We start from the raw sequence: 19642 nt of genomic DNA, 5'->3' as shown, positions 1-19642 counted from the left end.
TATTTTTATTCATTTTTTACCGCTAGTCTTTGACAGTCCTGACGGTAGCAAACAGCTGTAGTTTCTCCAAAGAGAGTTTGAGAGATTTTGATCTTTTGGTTTGCCACAAAATTTCATCATTAATGTGGCTTAAACCTGTTCAGAAATAGAGTCAAAGTTAGCTTGATTTGGACAAACAGATTTTTAAAAAACATTGTTTCTTAAAATTGTGTAGACAGTTTATTTCGTTTTAGCTGTCTGTGCTTATCATCGTAATATAATAGGGGGCTTCCATTGTTTTTTTATTTTTTATATGTTATATGTTGAGTGGTTTACATGTAAAGAATATATTTAGACTAGTTTGATGTAAAATAGTTAATTGTAGAGAAACTTAACGGCTTGGATTGTCTTTACAGTAGCGGTGACAGGAACCAGGGGTCACCACGTCTACAACACCAATATAGCAAATTTAATTATTTTTAAAAATGATTAGTGTACCTACATGTGTCTTCAGAGTTTTACGTATAATGCTGATCACAGTAAAATGGTAGGAAATCTGCCCTGCATGTACATATCTGCCATTAATGGTTTAAAAAATATATTTTAGGCAAAACATTTATCTCAAAACTATTGATAAATGATTTCTCATCCTTCAGGGACCATATTTGTAACTATTTCATTTAATAACGTTCTGTAAAGTAGCTTTTAGAGGCATTAGATGCTTCGGACGTCTGATTCCCATCAACCAGTGAATGATTCTGACTTGGAAAGTTTCTCTAGAACATTTTAAACAGATCCCTCTGAATGGCTTTGTTTGCCTTTTTAACAATTGAATCATACAGAAATTTTCAGTGGAGTTTCCCTTCAATGTAATAATATGTGGTTACATTTGAATGTTAGCAAACTCACACACAGGCTTTAGAATTATTATTCTGACTTAATTTATGCAAGTCACACAAGCCACTTTTATTATGCATGAGAATGTAATTATACTATAACTCCCTTGTTGCTTTGCCTACACAAATGCTTGTTAAATCTGCAGCAGAGAATTATGGGTAAAAGTAATAGCAAAATGGTGAATTCACTACTTTCTTTCACCTTGAATGATTAGTTGCGAAGCATTTCGATAGCATTCTACTCAGCCTTACGGCTGGTTGAAGAAACAGTTTTGTCCTCTGTGCTAATGTTGCCAACATGAAAGCAAATACTCACCAGTTAGCATTATGCAAATGCTAGTAGCTCTCATTTATTGTCAGCCACATTAGTATACTTAGTAAAACTGTTCTGTTAGTTATGTTTTAATTGCTGTCTTAATTTATGTAAGCTTGCAGATAGACTGCTAACTGCTGAGTGAGTGTTGTGCTACATAGTCAAATCCCAGTAGTCGGCTGGTTTGTGTGTCAGAGTCTCTGCTTTCCGGAGATTATAGTAGCGCATGCATATTTCAGAATGCACTCATTGAATATGCAGCCGTTAAAACGGAGGCTAAATGCTGTTCGGGCACTTCAGGCTCAAAGAGAATTGAACAGAGAAAAGTCTGGATCTAATTAGCCAGATATCTTCATTTGGGCCTCTGCTTTTAGAGTCACAGTTAACTTGAATGAACCATCTGGTATTATTCCTTAAACTTGTTCAGTATAAGCATTCTCTGTTTATCACAGTGTTGTAATTAAATAGACCTAGTTTGGACCTAGAAGTGCCAAACAAACAGAGGCTGTTTTAAGCTGTGTTTAATTTGCTTTGATGTTCTTTTAATTACATGTTTTCTGCTCTTAAATTAGCTACTTTTAAAGTCACGAACCCGTAGAACCAACACATTGGCTAGCAGTTTGTCTGAGCGCCATTTTGATTTGGACACATGGTTCAAATGAGGAGAAAGAAGACAGGATTCGGCTCCATCCAATTGTTCTCTATGAACACACTGCCGCATGCAGAGACAGTGCGGTGAATTACAGAACAGGGAGAGAGAGGGAGGAAGAGAAGAAGAGAAGGGGGGTAGAGGAAGGGGAAGAGACTTCAAACGAGAATCTGAATCTTTTTATAGCAGGCTCTGCAAAGCCTGTTAGGAATCTCTCCCTCTCTCTCTCTCTCTCTTTCTCTCCCTCTCTCTGTCACTGTCTCTAGCTCTCTCCTCTCCAAATGGATGTATATCATGTACATGCTCAATGCAGAAACATTTGACCTAGACCGTAATCTGACAGAATGATAGAGAATTGTTTGTCTTTCTTTCACATAAAATCTCTCTCCCTTTTTCCATATCTTTCTCCCTCATACATATATACGTGTGTGTGTAGTGTGTAGTGTGTAAAAATCTTTCTCTTTCTGCATCTCTGTCTCTTCCTCTCTTTCTCTGTATCACTCCCTCTTGCCCTCTCTCTAAAATCTGTCTCTTGGTTTCTTTATATCTCTCTTTTTGTCTTGCTCTGTATCTGTCTCTCAAATTCTCTAGGTCTCTCTTTTGCTCTCTCTCTCTCTCTCTCTCTCTCTCTCTCTCTCTCTCTCTCTCCCTCCTTTATCTTTTTTTCTCTCCTTGTAAAGCAGCAGAAGACAGTGTGATAGAGATTTCAGAAAGGGAGACAAATGAATGGAGTTTTAAATAATTTAAAAAATTAAGGTGTACCAGTGAAAGTAGACCCAGATACCTCTCATCACTTCAGTATTCCAGAGGGTGTGTTTCTTCTCTCCACAGTGAGATAAAGGCTGGCGAAGCTGTCTGGCCTGCACCTCCCTGTGATTGGCCTCCGGAAAGAAGGTCAGGGACATGAGACCCCCTTATTGGCTGGAATGGTGCAGAAGCATGTTCTGATTGGTGGAGAAGAAGCAGAGGGGGTTTCTTGTGTTTGTGAGGAGGATTAAAGCCCTGAGATCGAGTGCAGAGCCAGAAACATACAGCTGTATGAGAGCGAGAGGGGGCAAGAGACACTCGAAATTAGAAGAAAGAGAGACAAACAGAGAGAGAACCTACAAGAGAGAGGGACATTTGGAAAAAGAAGGAAAGAGAGACAGACTGGAATGGATTGAAAGGGGGAATAGAAGGAGAGAAAATGAAAAATGCAGCAATGGAAACAGACAGAAGCAGAGGGAGCAAGTAAAAGACAGCAGGAGACAGAAAGACAGGGAGAAAGTGAAACAAGTAGATAGAAAAAGGGGAGACGGAAATTAAAACAATAAAAGACAGCAAAAAAAGAGGGAGAAAGTAAAAGATAGCAAGAGGGAAAAGAGGAGAGGCAGAAATTGAGCGAGAGTAAAAGACAGCAAGAGCCAGAAATAAGAGGGAGAAAGTAAAAGATGAGAGAAAAGGAAGAAGAGAATAGGAGGGACAAATGGAGAGAAAGTACATTACAGAAATTGAGCGTGAATAAAAGACTCTGAGAGACAGAAAGAAAGAGGAGAAAGTAAGACAGTAAGTGACAGCAAAGAGTTGAGAGAGAGAGTTAAAGACAGCTACAGACAGAAAGAGAAAAAAGAAAGAGGACAAAAAGATAAATAAGACTGAGAGACATGAATGAGAGAGAAAGATGGAAGAACAAAAGACAAGAGTCTGGGACTGAGAGAGGGAAAGAGACCTTGTGGTACTGAAGGGGAAGTCTCCCTCTCTCTCCTCCCACTTCTCCACTGTAGAGCTGTAGATTAGCGTTGTGTGTTCTGACGCCTCGGCGTGTCTCCAGTTGTGTCAGAGATCGTCTCCTGCATATGGGTCACGACACGCGCGCGCAACAGGAGAAACCGGACTTCTTTCGGTTTTGTTTTTTTTGTTTTGTTTTGTTTTTCTTTTTTCTTTAATTTGTCGTTGTCCCCCTTCACCCATCTTTTCTATCAGGTCTTATAAGTGCGTCGGCTTGGCTCAGGACGTTCACATCTCTCACTGTTGGATCATGCGGATCTTCTAATGGAAGCCATGGAACTGCTAGCTAGATCATTTCTTCTTGATATAAGGGTTTGCAAGGCAGCTCATTTTGCACCCTTTGGTTTTTCTGTGACTTTTCCAGTCATGTTGGCGGTTTTGGTGCTTTTGTAGGTGGTCTTCATATATTGGACCTGTTTTGTATGAATAAGCAGCCATTGGTCAAAGGGTTTGAGAGATTTCTGAATAGTTCAACACGGGTGACGCTTCTAATCAACTGAGCACACACAAAGACACGGCTGGTGAGGATTGAAGATGGATATGATGACCGCTTGTTGGAGGGGCCAGGTAGGTGTTTGTGGGTGTGCTATAGGTGTTTGGATTGGCCAGAGAGAGTGAAAAACAGAGAAAACGAACATCGCACCTGCTTTTGAATGGGAAATGTCCACATGCTCCTGTTGGTGTGAATTCATTGTGTGTGTTGTGTTTGTCTGCTATGGCTGCACAATGTAGAAAAATATACCATAAAAAACATTCCAATAATATTGCTACAAAGTGCAATATCCCTTGCAGTACCCACTGCAGACCCTTAGTGTGACACGGTTTAAGATTGGCCTGCATTATTTTGACCTTTGTTTTGCATTACCCACTACATACGATCACCCACAGTATGAATCTGTGAGTGGTCCACATGCTCAGTATAAGAAAAAGAAATCAAGATTTGTTAGAGAACTCATTTGCATTTTGCAGCTTTCTGCTGTATCAGTATTACAAAGGACAGTTTTATAATAGTTAACAAATGATGTTTTATGCAGCCCTAGTATCAGCATGTGTTGGTGTATGGTTTTGTATTAATATTGTCTTATGTGTCTGTAGGAAGAACAGGCTGCCAAAGCAAAGGCTGAGAAAATTCGTGTGGCTCTGGAGAAAATTAAAGAAGCGCAGGTTAAAAAGGTGGGTGTGGCCAAATCCTGTGTTAATGTGTGTGTGTGTGTGTGTGTGTGTGTGTGTATGTGTGTGTGTGTGTTGTCTTGTGTTTTGTTAATTTTTAATTTAATATTTAAAGACTCAGTGTCATGTGGTGTGATTAGTGCAATTTTGTGAACTGGTTTGATATTACATATAATGATAAAAAATTATATATTTATTTTGCCATATTTGCCATAATTTTCTGTTCCTCTGTTCTAGAGCAAAACTGCAAAGCATTTGTAGTTCTGATTTGATTTACTTACAAAAATTGTCTAAAGATTTTTATTTTATGAAAAATCATCTGGTGCAACCATCAGTAAAAAAACCATTGTGAGATTTTTGTATTGAAATAAATTCAGTGAAAGGACATGACATCATACAGCGTTATACAAGGACTCTTGGAAACGTATGACTCCAGTTTAAATCAAAAATCAATATTTTAAGTACTGCTGTGAAGTGTTTGGCTATTTGGATGTTCTGTGGTATGACCTGATGAAAACAATAGAAATGTAATTGTGCTGGTAAATCAGTCTTTTGATTATACATTTCTGCTGGACTTCTGCTGGAATTAGGATCGTGTTGTTCAAGTTGTCAATTCTGTACCTGGGAAAATTGATTGAATTTGAAAACCTCATGGGTGACCAAAACTCATGTGGTGGATTTAAAAGCTACCACTAAACCTATAACGTAGTGCATTATACAGATGTCATAGCAGTAGTCATAGTTATATAAACAGGCAGCTAATGTAAGAGTTTAAACTACCAGCTAGGCCCATTAAAGAACAAAAATATTATTTATGTCGCAAAAATGGCTAATAAAAGAACTGGAAATATTGTGTTTAACCTACACCGTGTGAGCATCAGGTTTAAAAAATTAAATAAATAAATAAATAAAAACAAGGCTAATTAAGCATCAGCCAATTTTGTATCAAAATGTTGCACCTCAACATGGTAACTTTCCAGGAGTTCTTAATTTTTCAAGTACCTTAATATAACAATAAATCATTTTGGACTGTTGCTATTGGTCTATTAATGCCAAATTTTTCAAACTAAATTTTGTATTATGTAATCAAATGAAATATTATGCAATAAAATTAAAAACAAGGTTAGAGATACAAGGTTTAATCCAGACAGTGCTGATATGTATGTATGTTTGTCTATGTGGGTGTGTTTTCTCCCTGAGGCTGAGTGTATCTGCTACCTCAGTTCTGCGCAGCATGGTGCAGCTCTCTCACTCTGCAGAGGCAGACAAGGAGTGAGAGCTCGGCAGAAAATAGGTCACTGTGTGTGTGTTTATTCAGGATTTACTGGGAGAGATGCTCCACCAAGATCTTGTTGATAATCAACACAAGTGATGTATTCTTGTGTTCGGTCTTTGGTTCCTTCAGAGCTGATCTCAGACCACCACTATGGCCAGTATAAAGGTCTGTGTCTCTCCATTGCACTACTGATTAGAACGAAGCAGCTTTGACAAACGTCACCAGGCACCTCTTCACGCTGAGGAAGTCAATGAAGCTCAGTGCGGTGAATGGGCCTCTATTGCAGTGACTGACTGCCTCTGTTGCTTTATTATGAATTTGGTGGAAACTGGAAGCTTTGAGTAATCGTGCTGTGCAGGAGCAGGGCCAAAATTATACGGCCCGTAGCACGCTTAATCAGCCTGGTGAATATGATGAATAACCTCAAATGTGTAAGTGGGTTCTTACCATTCAGTGTAAATCTCTGTCCTCCCAAGGGTTCAGTTTGATTCCGATTCTTTTGCAGTGAAAAATCAGTGTATTATGGACAAAATTTCACCACCATTTCATTAGTTTGGTATGATTTAGAAATCACTAATTTAGACTACTGCTTGTGCAGTAGTGTATCGTAATAGAGAGAGTGTACTCTGTCCTTTGTTCATTTTATTTCCAGTCAAAACAGCCATTAAGTACAGTTTGTTCATTTTTAGGAGATATTTCTAAGGAGTTTAGACATACTATAGTCCACTTGCGTAAGGAGGAGGAAAGTCGAAGTAAAATAAGTGAAAAATAATAGAAGATTATTTGTGAAACAAGTAAAGAAGCTGCTGGTGTTCTCAGAACAATGGACTGACCACCCCAGAGTCCATACCTCAACGTCACTGAATATGTTTGAGATTAATTGGATCGTGAGAAGCAAAAAACAAACTTCTAAGACTGAATGTTAGGTGTGGAAAATATCCCTGCAGATTTCTATGAAAGACTGAAAGCAAGTCTCCTGAAAAGAATGGAATCGCTAAGAAAGTTAGACACACAGATTGCTGAAAAAATTGTTATATTTAGTTTTTGAGGCTTCTATGTACTTTTCTCTTCAGTGTCTTCTGCTTTTTTTCCTGAAGTTAAAAATGAATAACTTGTATTTAATGTTTAGACTGGAAACGATGGCTGATCTCTGACTTTTACACAGTAGTGTGTATGTATATATATATATATATATATATATATATATATATATATATATATATATATATATATGTGTATATATATATATATATGTGTATATATATATATATATATATGTATATATATATATATGTGTATATATATATATATATATATGCATATGTGCAGTTCAGTCACTACCGTCTGATAGTTGCATTTTTATTGATGCATTTTTACACCCCCATTTCATTTGATGTTTTTTCCCTCTGTATAATTTGAATAAAGAAATAAACATACTTAAGTGTAAATGGCGATTTCAAAACCTTTGTTGTTAAGGGAAGCTTCTATGAGTTATTTTGTTTTTAATTTCGTCAGACACTGCTTAGTTGAATAAGAATGTTCTCTCTGATAGAAAATAAAGTAAGAGAAGAATTACATGTCCAGTTAACTTCATCGTCTAAAAGTGTTAAGCAAACAGAATGAGGCCAGAAGCAATGTTTCAATGTGGGTTATGTTTTTGTGTGTGTGTGTATGTCTGTGTGTGTGTGAGAGAGAGAGAGAGAGAGAGAGAGAGATTAGACGCATGGAGCGTATTCTCAGTGTGCTAGTCTGGGAAAAGTGCCACACACTGCTCATCTCCATATTACTGTGCGGCCCCCCTGGCATGAGTCTGCCTATTCAACACTGCTCTTCTCTCAGAGGAGAGAAAATGGGGTGTGAAATGTGGGATGCTTTTGCATAAGCCTGAAGTTTCTGCTTGTTTTTAGTTCCTTATATCAGTAAAGTCTTTTATGTAGATCACAATTCTTAGACAGCCAGTGCTCTATATGTACAATGTTTAAAAGCCACCAAAGACCTTCATGGACTGGAACACCATGAATTTGTGGCATTTGTATTCAAGTTGGATATTATGCTATCTGGCAGCTTTAGCTGATAACCACACTGGATTGAACTTTGCCTTTATGTGGAGATACTCGTCAGTTTGAGTACACTCTGCGTGGGCAATATGGAAAAATGTAATTTGCATGTTATGCATTACATATGGCTGTATTTTGATGCAGTGCTTCTTGTACACAGGCCTAATTATGCTCTCTTTGTAGTGGCTTTTTCAAAGATAGGCACAGAAAAGCATGTTGTGATGTATTGCAATAGCAATTGAGTATCATCACCCCTAGACAACATTATGGGCCATCAGCTGTGTTTATGATGACATGGAGCATTGCTGTGTTAACCTGTTAATTTCCAAGTGTACCTCTAGGAAGCTCAAACTTATTGCAAGTGATAAATTTAAGCATGTTCCATGTTACCTCAGTTTTTGGGTCATGGTATAACATTAGTCAATACATTCTCTTATTCCTTTGCAACATCATAGTTTAAACTGGCGTTGGTCTGTCCAGGTGGATATGCACAGTCACAAGATAAGTTTGCTAATTTATCTGAATACAGTTAGACTTTGTTACAATTTGGTGACATGATGATTTTCTGACTTTATAAATAGTAAAAGACCGTCTATACGAACAATTAGAGCAGGCAAAATGCTGAGAATAGCTTAAAATAACCAAGCAGATCTTGGACCAGCCTTTTTCTTACTGTCATAATTCTGGGAAGTGGTAGCTGCCTAAAGATCGTCTTTTGGAACTGAGCATCACTGATGCAAAATTCATGACACGACTGCAACCTTTAAAAATATCATTGTCATAGCATGTAATAAAATATAGACAAATAAAATATGTAGAATGTAATGGGAATTAACCAGTGGATTCTTTTCACCTGGAGTGCTGCAGAATGAATGTAGTTTTTACAGTTTAGTAATAATCGTGGAGTGATTGTAATCCAGTCTGAATCTGCTGTGTGAACATCCAGATCACCTTTTAATCTGGGCTGTCTGTGGAAATTTGAGTAAATTATAGATAATTTATCCTCTCCAAATGGACTACTCAAACGCTGAAAAATCACATTAGACAACCTCCTCTGGCAAAACTGTTTCAGCTCCAGTAGTGCATTAGCTGCAGAAGGCATGTGTTCAATACAAACATCATTCTTAAAGTCACTTAGCTATGAGATCACACTCTGATTCATCGCTTCTTCCTCTGTTTCCTCAGCTGGTGATCCGTGTGCACATGTCAGATGAAAGCTCAAAGACAATGATGGTGGACGAGAGGCAGAGTGTGAGGCAGGTGCTGGACAGTCTGCTGGATAAATCCCACTGCGGATACAGCCCAGACTGGGCCCTGGTGGAGACCATCACTGAGCTGCAGATGGGTACATACACACACACATGCACACACACACACACACAAACACACACACGTTTTCTTTTATACCTTATCAAAACATATACACACATACATTTGTTGTTTTATATATATCATCGCTTTCCAAAAAAAAACAAGTATCTCAAGAATGATAACAGAGAAGGGCAAAGTTGTTCTTTATTTTTAATGTAAGTTAATGTAAAAATTTTATTTCAAGCAGTTTTGCAGCATTAATTTGAGGTTATCAAAGGAGCAACCAGTGTACCTCAGGTGGCATAAAGTAATGGATTCAAAAACCGAGACGTAGCTTTTAGGAAACACCATTTTGTTTGCCCTGTAGGTTAGACCTGTTTTCTCTGGTTTTCCTTCGGAGGTTTTCCCTTCAATTCATTTCACATAATATTAATCCATCTTGTCTCTCTTTCACTCGCTTTTAGAGCGTATATTTGAGGACCATGAGAATCTAGTGGAGAATCTGCTGAACTGGACCAGAGACAGTCAGAATAAGCTCATGTTTATTGAACGCATTGAGAAGTATGCACTCTTTAAGAACCCACAGGTGAGAATTTACAACACAGACACAGTCTTTCTTTACTTCATAGGCTCTCTCAGATGTAGCTCCAGGTGCCAAGGACAGCTGTGTGCATTCATTCTTTTGATGAAAATGATTTACTTCTGTAGAGCACATGAATACCTTGATTCATTAGAACACCCACAGGAACACTGATTTGGAACTGTGATTATTCAGGCACTCACAGCACAGAGTAAAACAGTGATGTGTCAGAAAACGTATTTGCATGTTGTAGCTTTCTGTGATATCATTATTCTAAAGGTGTCATTTATCACATCTCTCTTGATTTCTGTCTCCAGAATTACCTTTTGGGAAGGAAGGAGACTTCTGAGATGGCAGACAGAAACAAAGAGGCGCTGCTGGAGGTCATACAAACACACACACACACACACACACACACTTATATTGGCGTTTTCTGTAGAGCATTCAACTACATATCTACATATAACTGTAACCTTATTCTTTAAGCAGAAGTTAATCTTCTCTTTTATAATTGGTTAAGTGAAAGTAGTTTATACAGCAATGTGCGAAAGTCAGAGACTACGCTTCATTAATTTGATTTACAGTCAGAATGGCTTACAAGTACAAGTTATTCATTTTTTAGTGTTAGGAAAAAAAAACCAGAAAACACATTTATATGAAAATTGCACAGAAACCTCAACAACTAAATATACTATACATTTTGTCAGTATTTAGTGTGCCCCTGCCTTAATTACAGCTTCCATTCTTTTCAGGAGACTTGTTTTTCATTTTTTTTTAAGAAATCTGCAGATATTGTTCCACATCTCTAAAGTTCAGTCTTAGAAGTTGGTTGTGTTTCCTGCTTCTCACAATCCAAATAATCCCAGACATATTTAGTGATGTTGAGGTCTGGACTCTGGGTGGTTAGTCCATCGTTCTGAGAACACCAGGAGCATGATTTGCAGATTTTCTTTTTGGCATTTCCTTTTTCTCAGTGAAGGCTTCTTGACAGCTACACATCCTTTCAGACCCATAGCATTAATGATCTCTTCACAGTGGAAGGACGGGCAGAAAAAACTGTGGAATTTTTCAGATCTGAATTAAGAATGGAGCTTGATTTTCTCCTCTCTCTCAAAGTTGAAAGTTTTAAGTGCTGATCATGTGATGGGGACAGTTTTGGTGGTGTCTTGCATGGTTGTTATTTTCTCTATATTTTTAATCAATTTTTTTGAACTCACAAAATCACTTATTTTCCTTTGACTTTCCCCTTCATTATGCAAATGCATTATCTTGTATCTCATCTCCTCATAAATCCTGGGAAATTAATAGTCTCCTGGGAAATGAATAACTTGTACTTAATGGCTGTTTTGACTGGAAATAAAAAAAAACAGTGGTCTCTGACTTTTGCACAGTACTGCATAAAGATAATTTTCTTCATAGGAATCAGTCAGATGTCTTCATAATATCAAAATGTTCATGTTTTTCATGTTTCCTCATGTTGAATTTCTGTTTCTGTGTTTATGCAGGAATGTTTTTGCGGTGGTTCAGTGTCAGTGCCTGAGATTGAAGGAGTGCTGTGGTTAAAGGATGATGGGAAAAAATCCTGGAAGAAGCGTTACTTTCTGCTCCGTGCATCCGGTATCTACTTTGTCCCTAAGGGCAAGGCCAAGGTTTGTATGAGTGTTTGTGTATGTGTGCACACACTTAGTGTGTCTGTGTTGTCACTAAATGAACAGGGAACTGAATAAGTTTCTCAGCGGTATTTTCTGTTTATGGACCTACTTGTCGTGTTCAAGATTTACTGTGATATTACTATTACTGTGTCATTTTTAACCTTCAGGTTTTAGTCTTTAAATTGGAAGTGTAATGCTCTCTGTATATAGATTTGAACTTATGTGTTTCTCTATGTTTTGCATGCTGGGGCTGAAGGAGCTCCCCCTGTTGGCGCACTGCCCTCATCACAGTTATTCTGTTGCACAGTAATACCAGTAAGACTGTGCTGTGACCTATTATTGCTTCTTCTCCAGGCCTCTAGAGACTTGGTGTGCTTCCTACAGTTGGACCACGTCAATGTTTATTATGGGCAGGATTATCGGAGCAAGTACAAGGCCCCTACTGACTACTGCCTCGCTCTCAAGGTAGGAGTGTGTGAGTGTGGTTTTTAGACCAGGGGGGAAAAAACACAATTAACCAACAAAATGGTTCTGACTTTTTACAAAAAAGCCAGATTTACACATTTATTTTAAGTTATTAAAAGCTGTTTATAAATCTGCTTGGATCATTTGTTTGATACTGTAAGCACTAAAACAGTTTTTGGTTACTGAGATTAAGGTTAGGTTTACTAACATCAAAAAAAAAGTATTTGTCCCTTTTCTAACAACCATTCTGTATGTCCCATCTTTCTGTCTGTGTATTCCTCTTTTTGTAGTCTGACACAAACATCCTGTGTCTTAATACCGTTATACTATTAGTCTCCATTTTAGCTGCCTCTAAGGACTGTCATTTATCAAAGCCATCTGTCTCCTTCTACACATCCCACGAGTCACTACCATACAGCCTTCTTAAACTGTAAAGGGGTTTAATGCTAATGGGGTAGACGCTGAATAAAAATGCATTACATTAGCTTGCATTCATTAAATTTACTCACTTTTGTTAAATACATTTGTTTAATGGAAATGTACAATATGTAAATATTGTTTGGGAAAAAAACCTGTTTGAAAAAGTAGTGTTTACCCCCCAGTCCATATATGGAGCTGCAAAACAGCCTGTTTTGAATACATTGTTTTTGTAATGTCACAAACGATTCATATATATATCTACCTATCAGAACATAGATCATTTACATATGTCAGTCTTAAAGGCAAAGGAACAAAAACAGCCTGTTTAAAGAGATAAAGAAGGTTTGGAAAATGATCTTGTAAAAATTAATTATGACTGTAGTACATGAAATCACATGTATATGAAATCACATGTATATAAATATACTTTACATGTACATGTATGTAAATATACTTTAGAGAAAAAAATACAATCTAGAAAATCTGATATGAGCCCTTTAACACTATAGAATTGTTTAGTTAGCTGTAATTGTGAGTTAACAGACTATCATACTATATTTTATCAAGCTGTATTCCATCAGACTGTATATTAGAGTCTGATTTTTAAATAACTCAAGGTGTAATTCTGTGTTGTTAATGTATTGATGACTTATATTGAGTGTGGTTGTGTCTTGCATTGCTATGGGAGAAAATTTTGCTCCCCTCTAGTGGCAGCTTTAAATGCCAGCTTGAACTTAACACTCTCTGCTCCCACAGCACCCTCAGATTCAGAAGAAGTCTCAATACATCAAGTATTTGTGCTGCGATGATGTCAGAACCCTTCATCAGTGGGTCAATGGGATCCGCATTGCAAAGGTAACCAACTACTGCTTTAAATCAGTAGTTCCTCCCAAAATTACATTTTCCACAGTTTCCCTTTACCACAAGTTTAGCTAAGAGGTGTTTGTTCCTGTAGATATTTTTCTTTGCAATGGAGCTATGAAGCTAATGTAGCTGACAATTAATGGAAGCTTATATCCACCACAGTGCACAGTGCAAACTTGCCTCAGCATGCTAATCGAGCTCAAGCTGTTTAACTTCAATCAATTCAGTGCTTCATTTACCAATTCAATTCATATAACTGAATGTATCTTTATTTGAATAGTGCCTGTAAATTGATGTGCAGTACAGAAAGTGTGAGTGTGAAACTGTGTGTGTGAAACTGCCTCATAAAGGAAATTTATGTGTTTGTGTTTATCTTCAGTATGGGAAGCAGCTGTACTTGAACTATCAGGAGGCTATGAAGCGCACTGAGGCAGCATATGACTGGTCCTCTCTCTCCAGCTCCAGCATCAAGTCTGGCACCAGCTCAGTCAGCATCCCAGGTGAGTCACCTACAGACTGACTTCAGATCTGCCATTATTAATCATAGCAACTGATTTGAAGTAGGGTTTTAGCCACAGAGCCTTTGCCCTGGACTTCTGATCAACCTATAATACTTCTAAACCATATCTTGTGCATATTACATCCGACCAGTCTGTATATCATGCTAAGTGCAAAAAATGAATTATAATGAATGAAAGCTAGTAAAGGACAGTTAGGATGAGATCACCAATTATTCCAAAATGTTTCTTAAATGATAGACAATATCTGTTGCAATCAGTGAAACTATAGCATGGTCAGTGAATAACACGGAAATGAAGTTTTAAGGACTTGTTACCTTCTTTATATAGCTTGAAATTGATAGTCTGATAAATGTGGGGACTGGGTTATGATCATGGACAGGGCTCTGTTTTCATTCCATTAGGGAATCTTTAAAAGCAAATAAAATGAGAAAGAAATGTTCAAAATTCTTCACTATTTCTAAGTCACTATTTAAATTAAAGCAAATTTATGAAACTGACCATGTTATCACGTCAGATTTTTTCTTTTCTTTTTTTTTTTCGTCTTTTGCACAAATTTAGGGAGTCTAAGACAGCTGGAGCGCACACAGTCATTAAAGCAATAGGGGGAAATACTGTTTCAAATACTAAGAAACTCATGTAAACATTTAAAGATTCTTCTTTTTCACCCAGATTGTTATGCTGGTAATATCATTTGTAATTTAAAAAGCATATTATATTAGAAAAGAATGTAAAATAGAAGCATTGTCATCAGTGGTCTCAGACTTGTGGACTCCACAGTAGCTCAGCTCATTGTTAGTTCTCAGGGCCTTCATAAAGTGAATCTGGAATGCTAGAATGTACAAGATGTAGTATCTCTATGTACTGTGACTGCCCAATGATGTTGCTGGACCATGCTGATCCTGAACATGTGTGTGTATCTTGATAGAGTCACAGTCCAACCACTCTAGCCAGACAGACAGCGGTGTATCAGACGGAACTTCATCTACACATGCACGCTCCCAGAGTGTAGTCAGTTCGATCTTCTCAGAGGCTTGGAAAAGAGGCACTCAAATGGAGGAAAGCACCAGAGTAAGTCTGTTTTCTTTTTTTTTTCTCCCCATGTTGTTTGCTGTACAGTTTGCACCTTGATTGTTTCTGGTTTCCTTGTCGATCACATTGAGTTCATGACATGTTGCCAAGCTGAGCAGAAGGCATTATGACTCTTGCACTCTCAAGGAGAGCTCAGTTATATAATGTGTTGTTGGTGTACATTGCTTTTTTTTATTTAAGTGATTTGCTATTTTTTTTTGTGCAGGTGAGACCAGAGTCAACACGTTCAAGCCATTCTGCCCACAGTGGACACAGCATCCACTCCAGTCATGTTCACCCTCCTCATGTGGCTCAGCAGCAACATGCACATGCATCAGTGCATTCACAGCAGCAAGCACAGCAGCACACGCAGTCTGCCTCACATCCTCGTGGAAGCATTACTCACACCCCCGTTCAAACTCCACCCCAGCCCTCTCCAGCTCCACCACCGCCGCCTCCTCCTCCACCTCCACCTCCACCACCACCCCCTCCTCCAGCCTGCGTCCCCCACCACTCAGCGCCACCTATATTTGCAAAATACAGTACCATCACCCGTCTGCAGAATGCCTCTCAGGCTGCCAAGCCACAACCCCAAGCACAGCAAGTGCTTCCGACTCCGCCCCCTCAGGCACTGAAACCCCATGCCAACAACATTCCTCCAGGAGCAAATATACCACCACCACCCCCTCCTCCTCCACCTGCACCCTTGCCTGCCCCTGGTTCAGCTATGGCCGTACTGAAACTCGGACCTCCAAGTCCAGCCCCAGTGCCTCAGTTTACCCCTTCACTTCCGCCATCCCCACCACCACCTCCTCCACCTCCAGCATCCACGCAGTCCCAAACTCTTCCGCCGCCTCCTCCTGCACCCATCCAATCCCAACAGTTTCCGCCGCCTCCTCCTGCACCCTTCCAATCCCAACATTTTCCGCCGCCTCTTCCTGCACCCATCCAATCCCAACATTTTCCGCCGCCTCCTCCTGCACCTATCCAATCCCAACCTCTTCCACCTCCTCCACCTCCAGCATCCATCCAGTCCCAGCCTTTTCCCCCACCTCCACCTGCACCCATCCAGACCCAACCTCTTCCACCTCCCCCTCCTCCTCCTGCGCTTAATCACTGCCAGTTTTTTCCCCCACCTCTTCTTGCGCCTGTCCAGACTCAACCTCTTCCTCCTCCTCCACCCCCATTACAAATCCAAGCAGAGCTTCTCCCCCCTCCTCCTCCCCCTGCTACAAAACAACGGCTTGCCTCCTCCACCTCCTCCCCAACCAGTCGCGCCTCTTTTAACTTCCAATGGCCTCAAACATGTTCTGGCCCAGAAGTTTCCTAATTTGCCCCGAGATTTATCCCCTCCAGGTGGTCAAGGTCAGTCTCCACCACCCCCTCCACCTCCTCCACCACCTCCACCTCCCACTCCTCCGGCCCCTCCTCTTCCACCTCAGCAGCCTCCTGCCCCAGCCCCACCTCCTCCTCCGCCTCCACCACCACCTCCTCCACCACCACCCCCAGCCCCTGTCCAGCAACTAGGTCCACCCCGAGCTTTGCCCAAAACCTTCACTGGAGGATTTCCACCCCAAACTGCACCAAAGCCTGCTGGCACCATTCTACCAGTGTCTCCAGTAGCTCCCCTTCCTCCAGCTCCTCCTCCACCACCTCCTCCGCCACCTCCTCCACCACCTCCTACAACAATCAAGAGCCATCCACCACCTACGCTGCCCAAGCAGCACAGCATCTCCAAGACACTGCCACTTTTCAACCAGGCCTCTACTACACAATCTTTGGTCAAGCAGATTGCCAGCCAGTTCCCTAGCGTGGCTCCTACAGCCGCCAACCATGCAGAGAGCCACAAAGCCCCTCTGTCACCACCTGCAGTGAAGGCTAAACCAAAATGGCAGCCTGGTGGACTGCACCAACAGCAGTCACCGGAGTTTCCCCCACCTCCTCCAGACACCACACTTGCTTTTCCTCCACCACCACCCCCTTGTCCACCTCCTCCACCTCCTGCAGGCCCTACACCTCCTCCTCCACCTCCTGCAGGCCCTACACCACCTCCTCCTCCACCTCTTGCAGGCCCTACACCACCTCCTCCTCCTCCCCTTCCCCCTACCCTGTCAGATTCCCCAATGAAGACCCCATCCTCAGTGTCCTACGCAGGGAGTAAGAAACCTCCACCAACCCCTCAGCGCAACTCCAGTGCTAAGTTCAACTCCTCAACCGCGTACCAAGAGTCCCGCCGGAATTTGGTGAGCAAGTTCAACCCCAGTGCGTCCTCTTCCGCTCCAGTGTCCTCATCTGGTTCACCTTCCAAGGACCTATCCACCGGACCCCCAGCACCTCCCAAACCTGGCAAGCTGAACCTGGCCAACCTGCCACTGGCCTTGCAGAACAGGGTGGGTCAGAGCCGCCAGTCCACTGCGGATTTTCCCTCACCTCCCCCGCCCGAGAATAACATCTTTCCACCTCCTCCGCTTGAGTTGGACCTCCCCCCTCCACCGCCTCTACCAGGTGCAAGTGCTCCCAAAGTTGCCGTAGTGAACCCCCAGCCCCAGCCTCCCTGGAATAAGAGTTCCCTGAAGAAGACTTCTGCATCCACATTGTTCAATCGCAACAACACGCCTGAGCCACCTCCTCTATCGCCGCCTCCACTGCTGGGTGGCCCTGCTCCTCCAGCTTCCCCAAAAGGCAGTAGTCAGCCTAACTTTTTAGAAGACCTGAACCGGACTCTGAAGCGCAAATCCTTGCGTAACTCTGGGGCTAAGTTGGACCCTGTGGCCACCATGGATGACATGGTGCTGCCGCCGCCTCCTCCAGAGCTTCTTCTCGACCAGCAGAGACACAGTGGGAGTGGGTACACGTCCAGCAACATCTCTGGCTATGCAACACTAAGGCGTGGGCCTCCCCCTGCCCCACCTAAACGGGACCAAAGCACCAAACTGACAAACTGAGAGTATTGGAACGTTCTTGCACGCTGCCTACTTTTCCCATATACAGGGTTGTGAAGGATTAGCAGTCAGCGAACTTGTCTTAAACAACATACTCCTGTGACTCCTGTCAACGAGAGAGATCAAAATGACTCTCAGGCTTTAATACGCATTGGTGCCGCTCAGTATCAAAACAAATTTAAAACTATGATATGAAGGAAAATTCTGCAACATTCTGGTACTGCATGGACAGAAGCCAGAAAATCATTTCGAGTTAACTTTCAAAAAGCTTCTTGGTTTTTCGAGTGGTTGAATGTCATGGACTTTAGGGAAGTCATAGGGAGGACTCATTTTGCCTTTGGTGTTTTTTTTTGTTTGTTTGTTTTTTTTGTTTTGTTTTTTTTTTGTTTTTTACATAGACATATTTAAAAAAAAATGAAGAGATTTTCTTATTTTAGGCCGAAGTTTTTAAGGATTGACATTGACTGTTGTTCGAGGAGGTAGTAGAGGTTAGGTGTGTTTGTACAGTGAATATTTGGCTGGCATGTCATTTTCGCCTTTGCCTGCAAGAGACGGATTGAATATAGTGGTCAGTGAATGTGTTGAACATTTACCCGAAGAGCTTCAGAATATTCTTGAATGTTCTTTGAGCCTCCTTAGATGATATTAGATAGCAGTTGTGTTAAAAAACAGATTGCATAAAAGAATGGGAACTATTTGAGAAGGTGTCCATTGGAAAATGTTGGTCTACAAAATTTGGGAAAGGTTTATTAAAGGGGCATTTGTTAGGCCTGTCACATTTAATGACGAGAAGTGAAGAAGCTTGTCCTATTGGCTTATGGGGACATTCTGTGAGATTGTGGAACGTGTCTTATTATTTTTTGGACCTGTCTCTTCTGCCTACACTATTCACATCACTGCAGTATCTGGCTGTACACATAAGCTGCTTTGCTTGTCTGTTTGATTGGTCCTGCCTTCTTCTGGTAAACATTCAGGTATCCTGGAAACAGATGTGCATCTGTCAAAAAATGGACTTTGGGTCCCTGGTGTGGCCCACAGGTTTAACTCATGGTCTGTAACTTGAGAGCAGTGTTCCACTTGACAGCTATGAAGGCATCATCGTTTGCCAAGGGGTGGTGATTAAAAAAAGGGCCTTCTTGTATATGCATGTCAATATAGTGTCTTAATGTTTTGGTTTAATTACCAATGGCCATTTACAAAGGGTTCTTTTTGGTCAGCATCTGTACTGAAATGATCTAAACATCCAGTATGATAATCACAGCTTCTTAAGAACAGAAAATTCTGGACCATGTAATGCCTGGAAGGGGGCAGGGAAGGTTAAGGACCATGTGGCATATGTATAAAAATATGCATATTAACTTACTCAACCATGTATTCCATTTGGGAGGACATCTGTGTTTTTAAAGACTGAATATACAACAAATATGTTTCTTTTCAGGGTTGTTGACAATGTAAACATTAAATTATTGAAGTTGATTATCTGGTCTTGAGCCATTGGGAGTGCTATGGGAACCCTCAGCTTGAATCTCAGTGGGGAATGACTTTTGGGGCAATGAAGATGAAGTGTCTTTGCATTTAAATGTAAGGTCGCAGTATAAATGTTATCATACCTCAGTTTGCCTCTGTGCCTCTGTTAAATGGGTTTGGGAAATGGGTTCAGGGCTACCATATTAAAAATGCTAATGTGGATAATGATGAACGGAAGCTAGCAG

At 40.6% G+C, this 19642-nt stretch overlaps 1 protein-coding gene across 2 annotated transcripts in view; it reads left to right on the top strand.

Moving 5' to 3' along the window:
* The window catches only part of raph1b (Ras association (RalGDS/AF-6) and pleckstrin homology domains 1b), a 77948-nt gene extending 58403 nt beyond the window's left edge, over window positions 1-19545 (top strand). The window contains exons 8-21 of one of the 2 annotated variants that reach the window (XM_036564894.1): window positions 4700-4777; window positions 9293-9452; window positions 9883-10004; window positions 10316-10381; window positions 11504-11647; window positions 12005-12115; window positions 13292-13390; window positions 13779-13899; window positions 14846-14988; window positions 15215-15861; window positions 16241-16353; window positions 16447-16799; window positions 16830-16971; window positions 17059-19545. In XM_036564894.1, coding sequence (XP_036420787.1) covers window positions 4700-4777; window positions 9293-9452; window positions 9883-10004; window positions 10316-10381; window positions 11504-11647; window positions 12005-12115; window positions 13292-13390; window positions 13779-13899; window positions 14846-14988; window positions 15215-15861; window positions 16241-16353; window positions 16447-16799; window positions 16830-16971; window positions 17059-17933 — 3174 coding nt within the window. In that variant the 3' untranslated portion in view covers window positions 17934-19545. Of the gene's footprint in view, window positions 1-4699; window positions 4778-9292; window positions 9453-9882; window positions 10005-10315; window positions 10382-11503; window positions 11648-12004; window positions 12116-13291; window positions 13391-13778; window positions 13900-14845; window positions 14989-15214; window positions 16424-16446; window positions 16800-16829; window positions 16972-17058 lie in introns of those variants that run through there. The other variant, XM_036564893.1, reaches the window with a different exon arrangement.
* The last annotated feature ends 97 nt before the right edge of the window (window positions 19546-19642 follow it).

Source organism: Colossoma macropomum, unplaced genomic scaffold (assembly GCF_904425465.1).
Source record: "Colossoma macropomum unplaced genomic scaffold, Colossoma_macropomum, whole genome shotgun sequence".
Classification (NCBI taxonomy): domain Eukaryota; kingdom Metazoa; phylum Chordata; class Actinopteri; order Characiformes; family Serrasalmidae; genus Colossoma; species Colossoma macropomum.
Note: the sequence above shows the minus strand (reverse complement) of the source record. Positions and strands in the feature narration are given on the sequence as shown.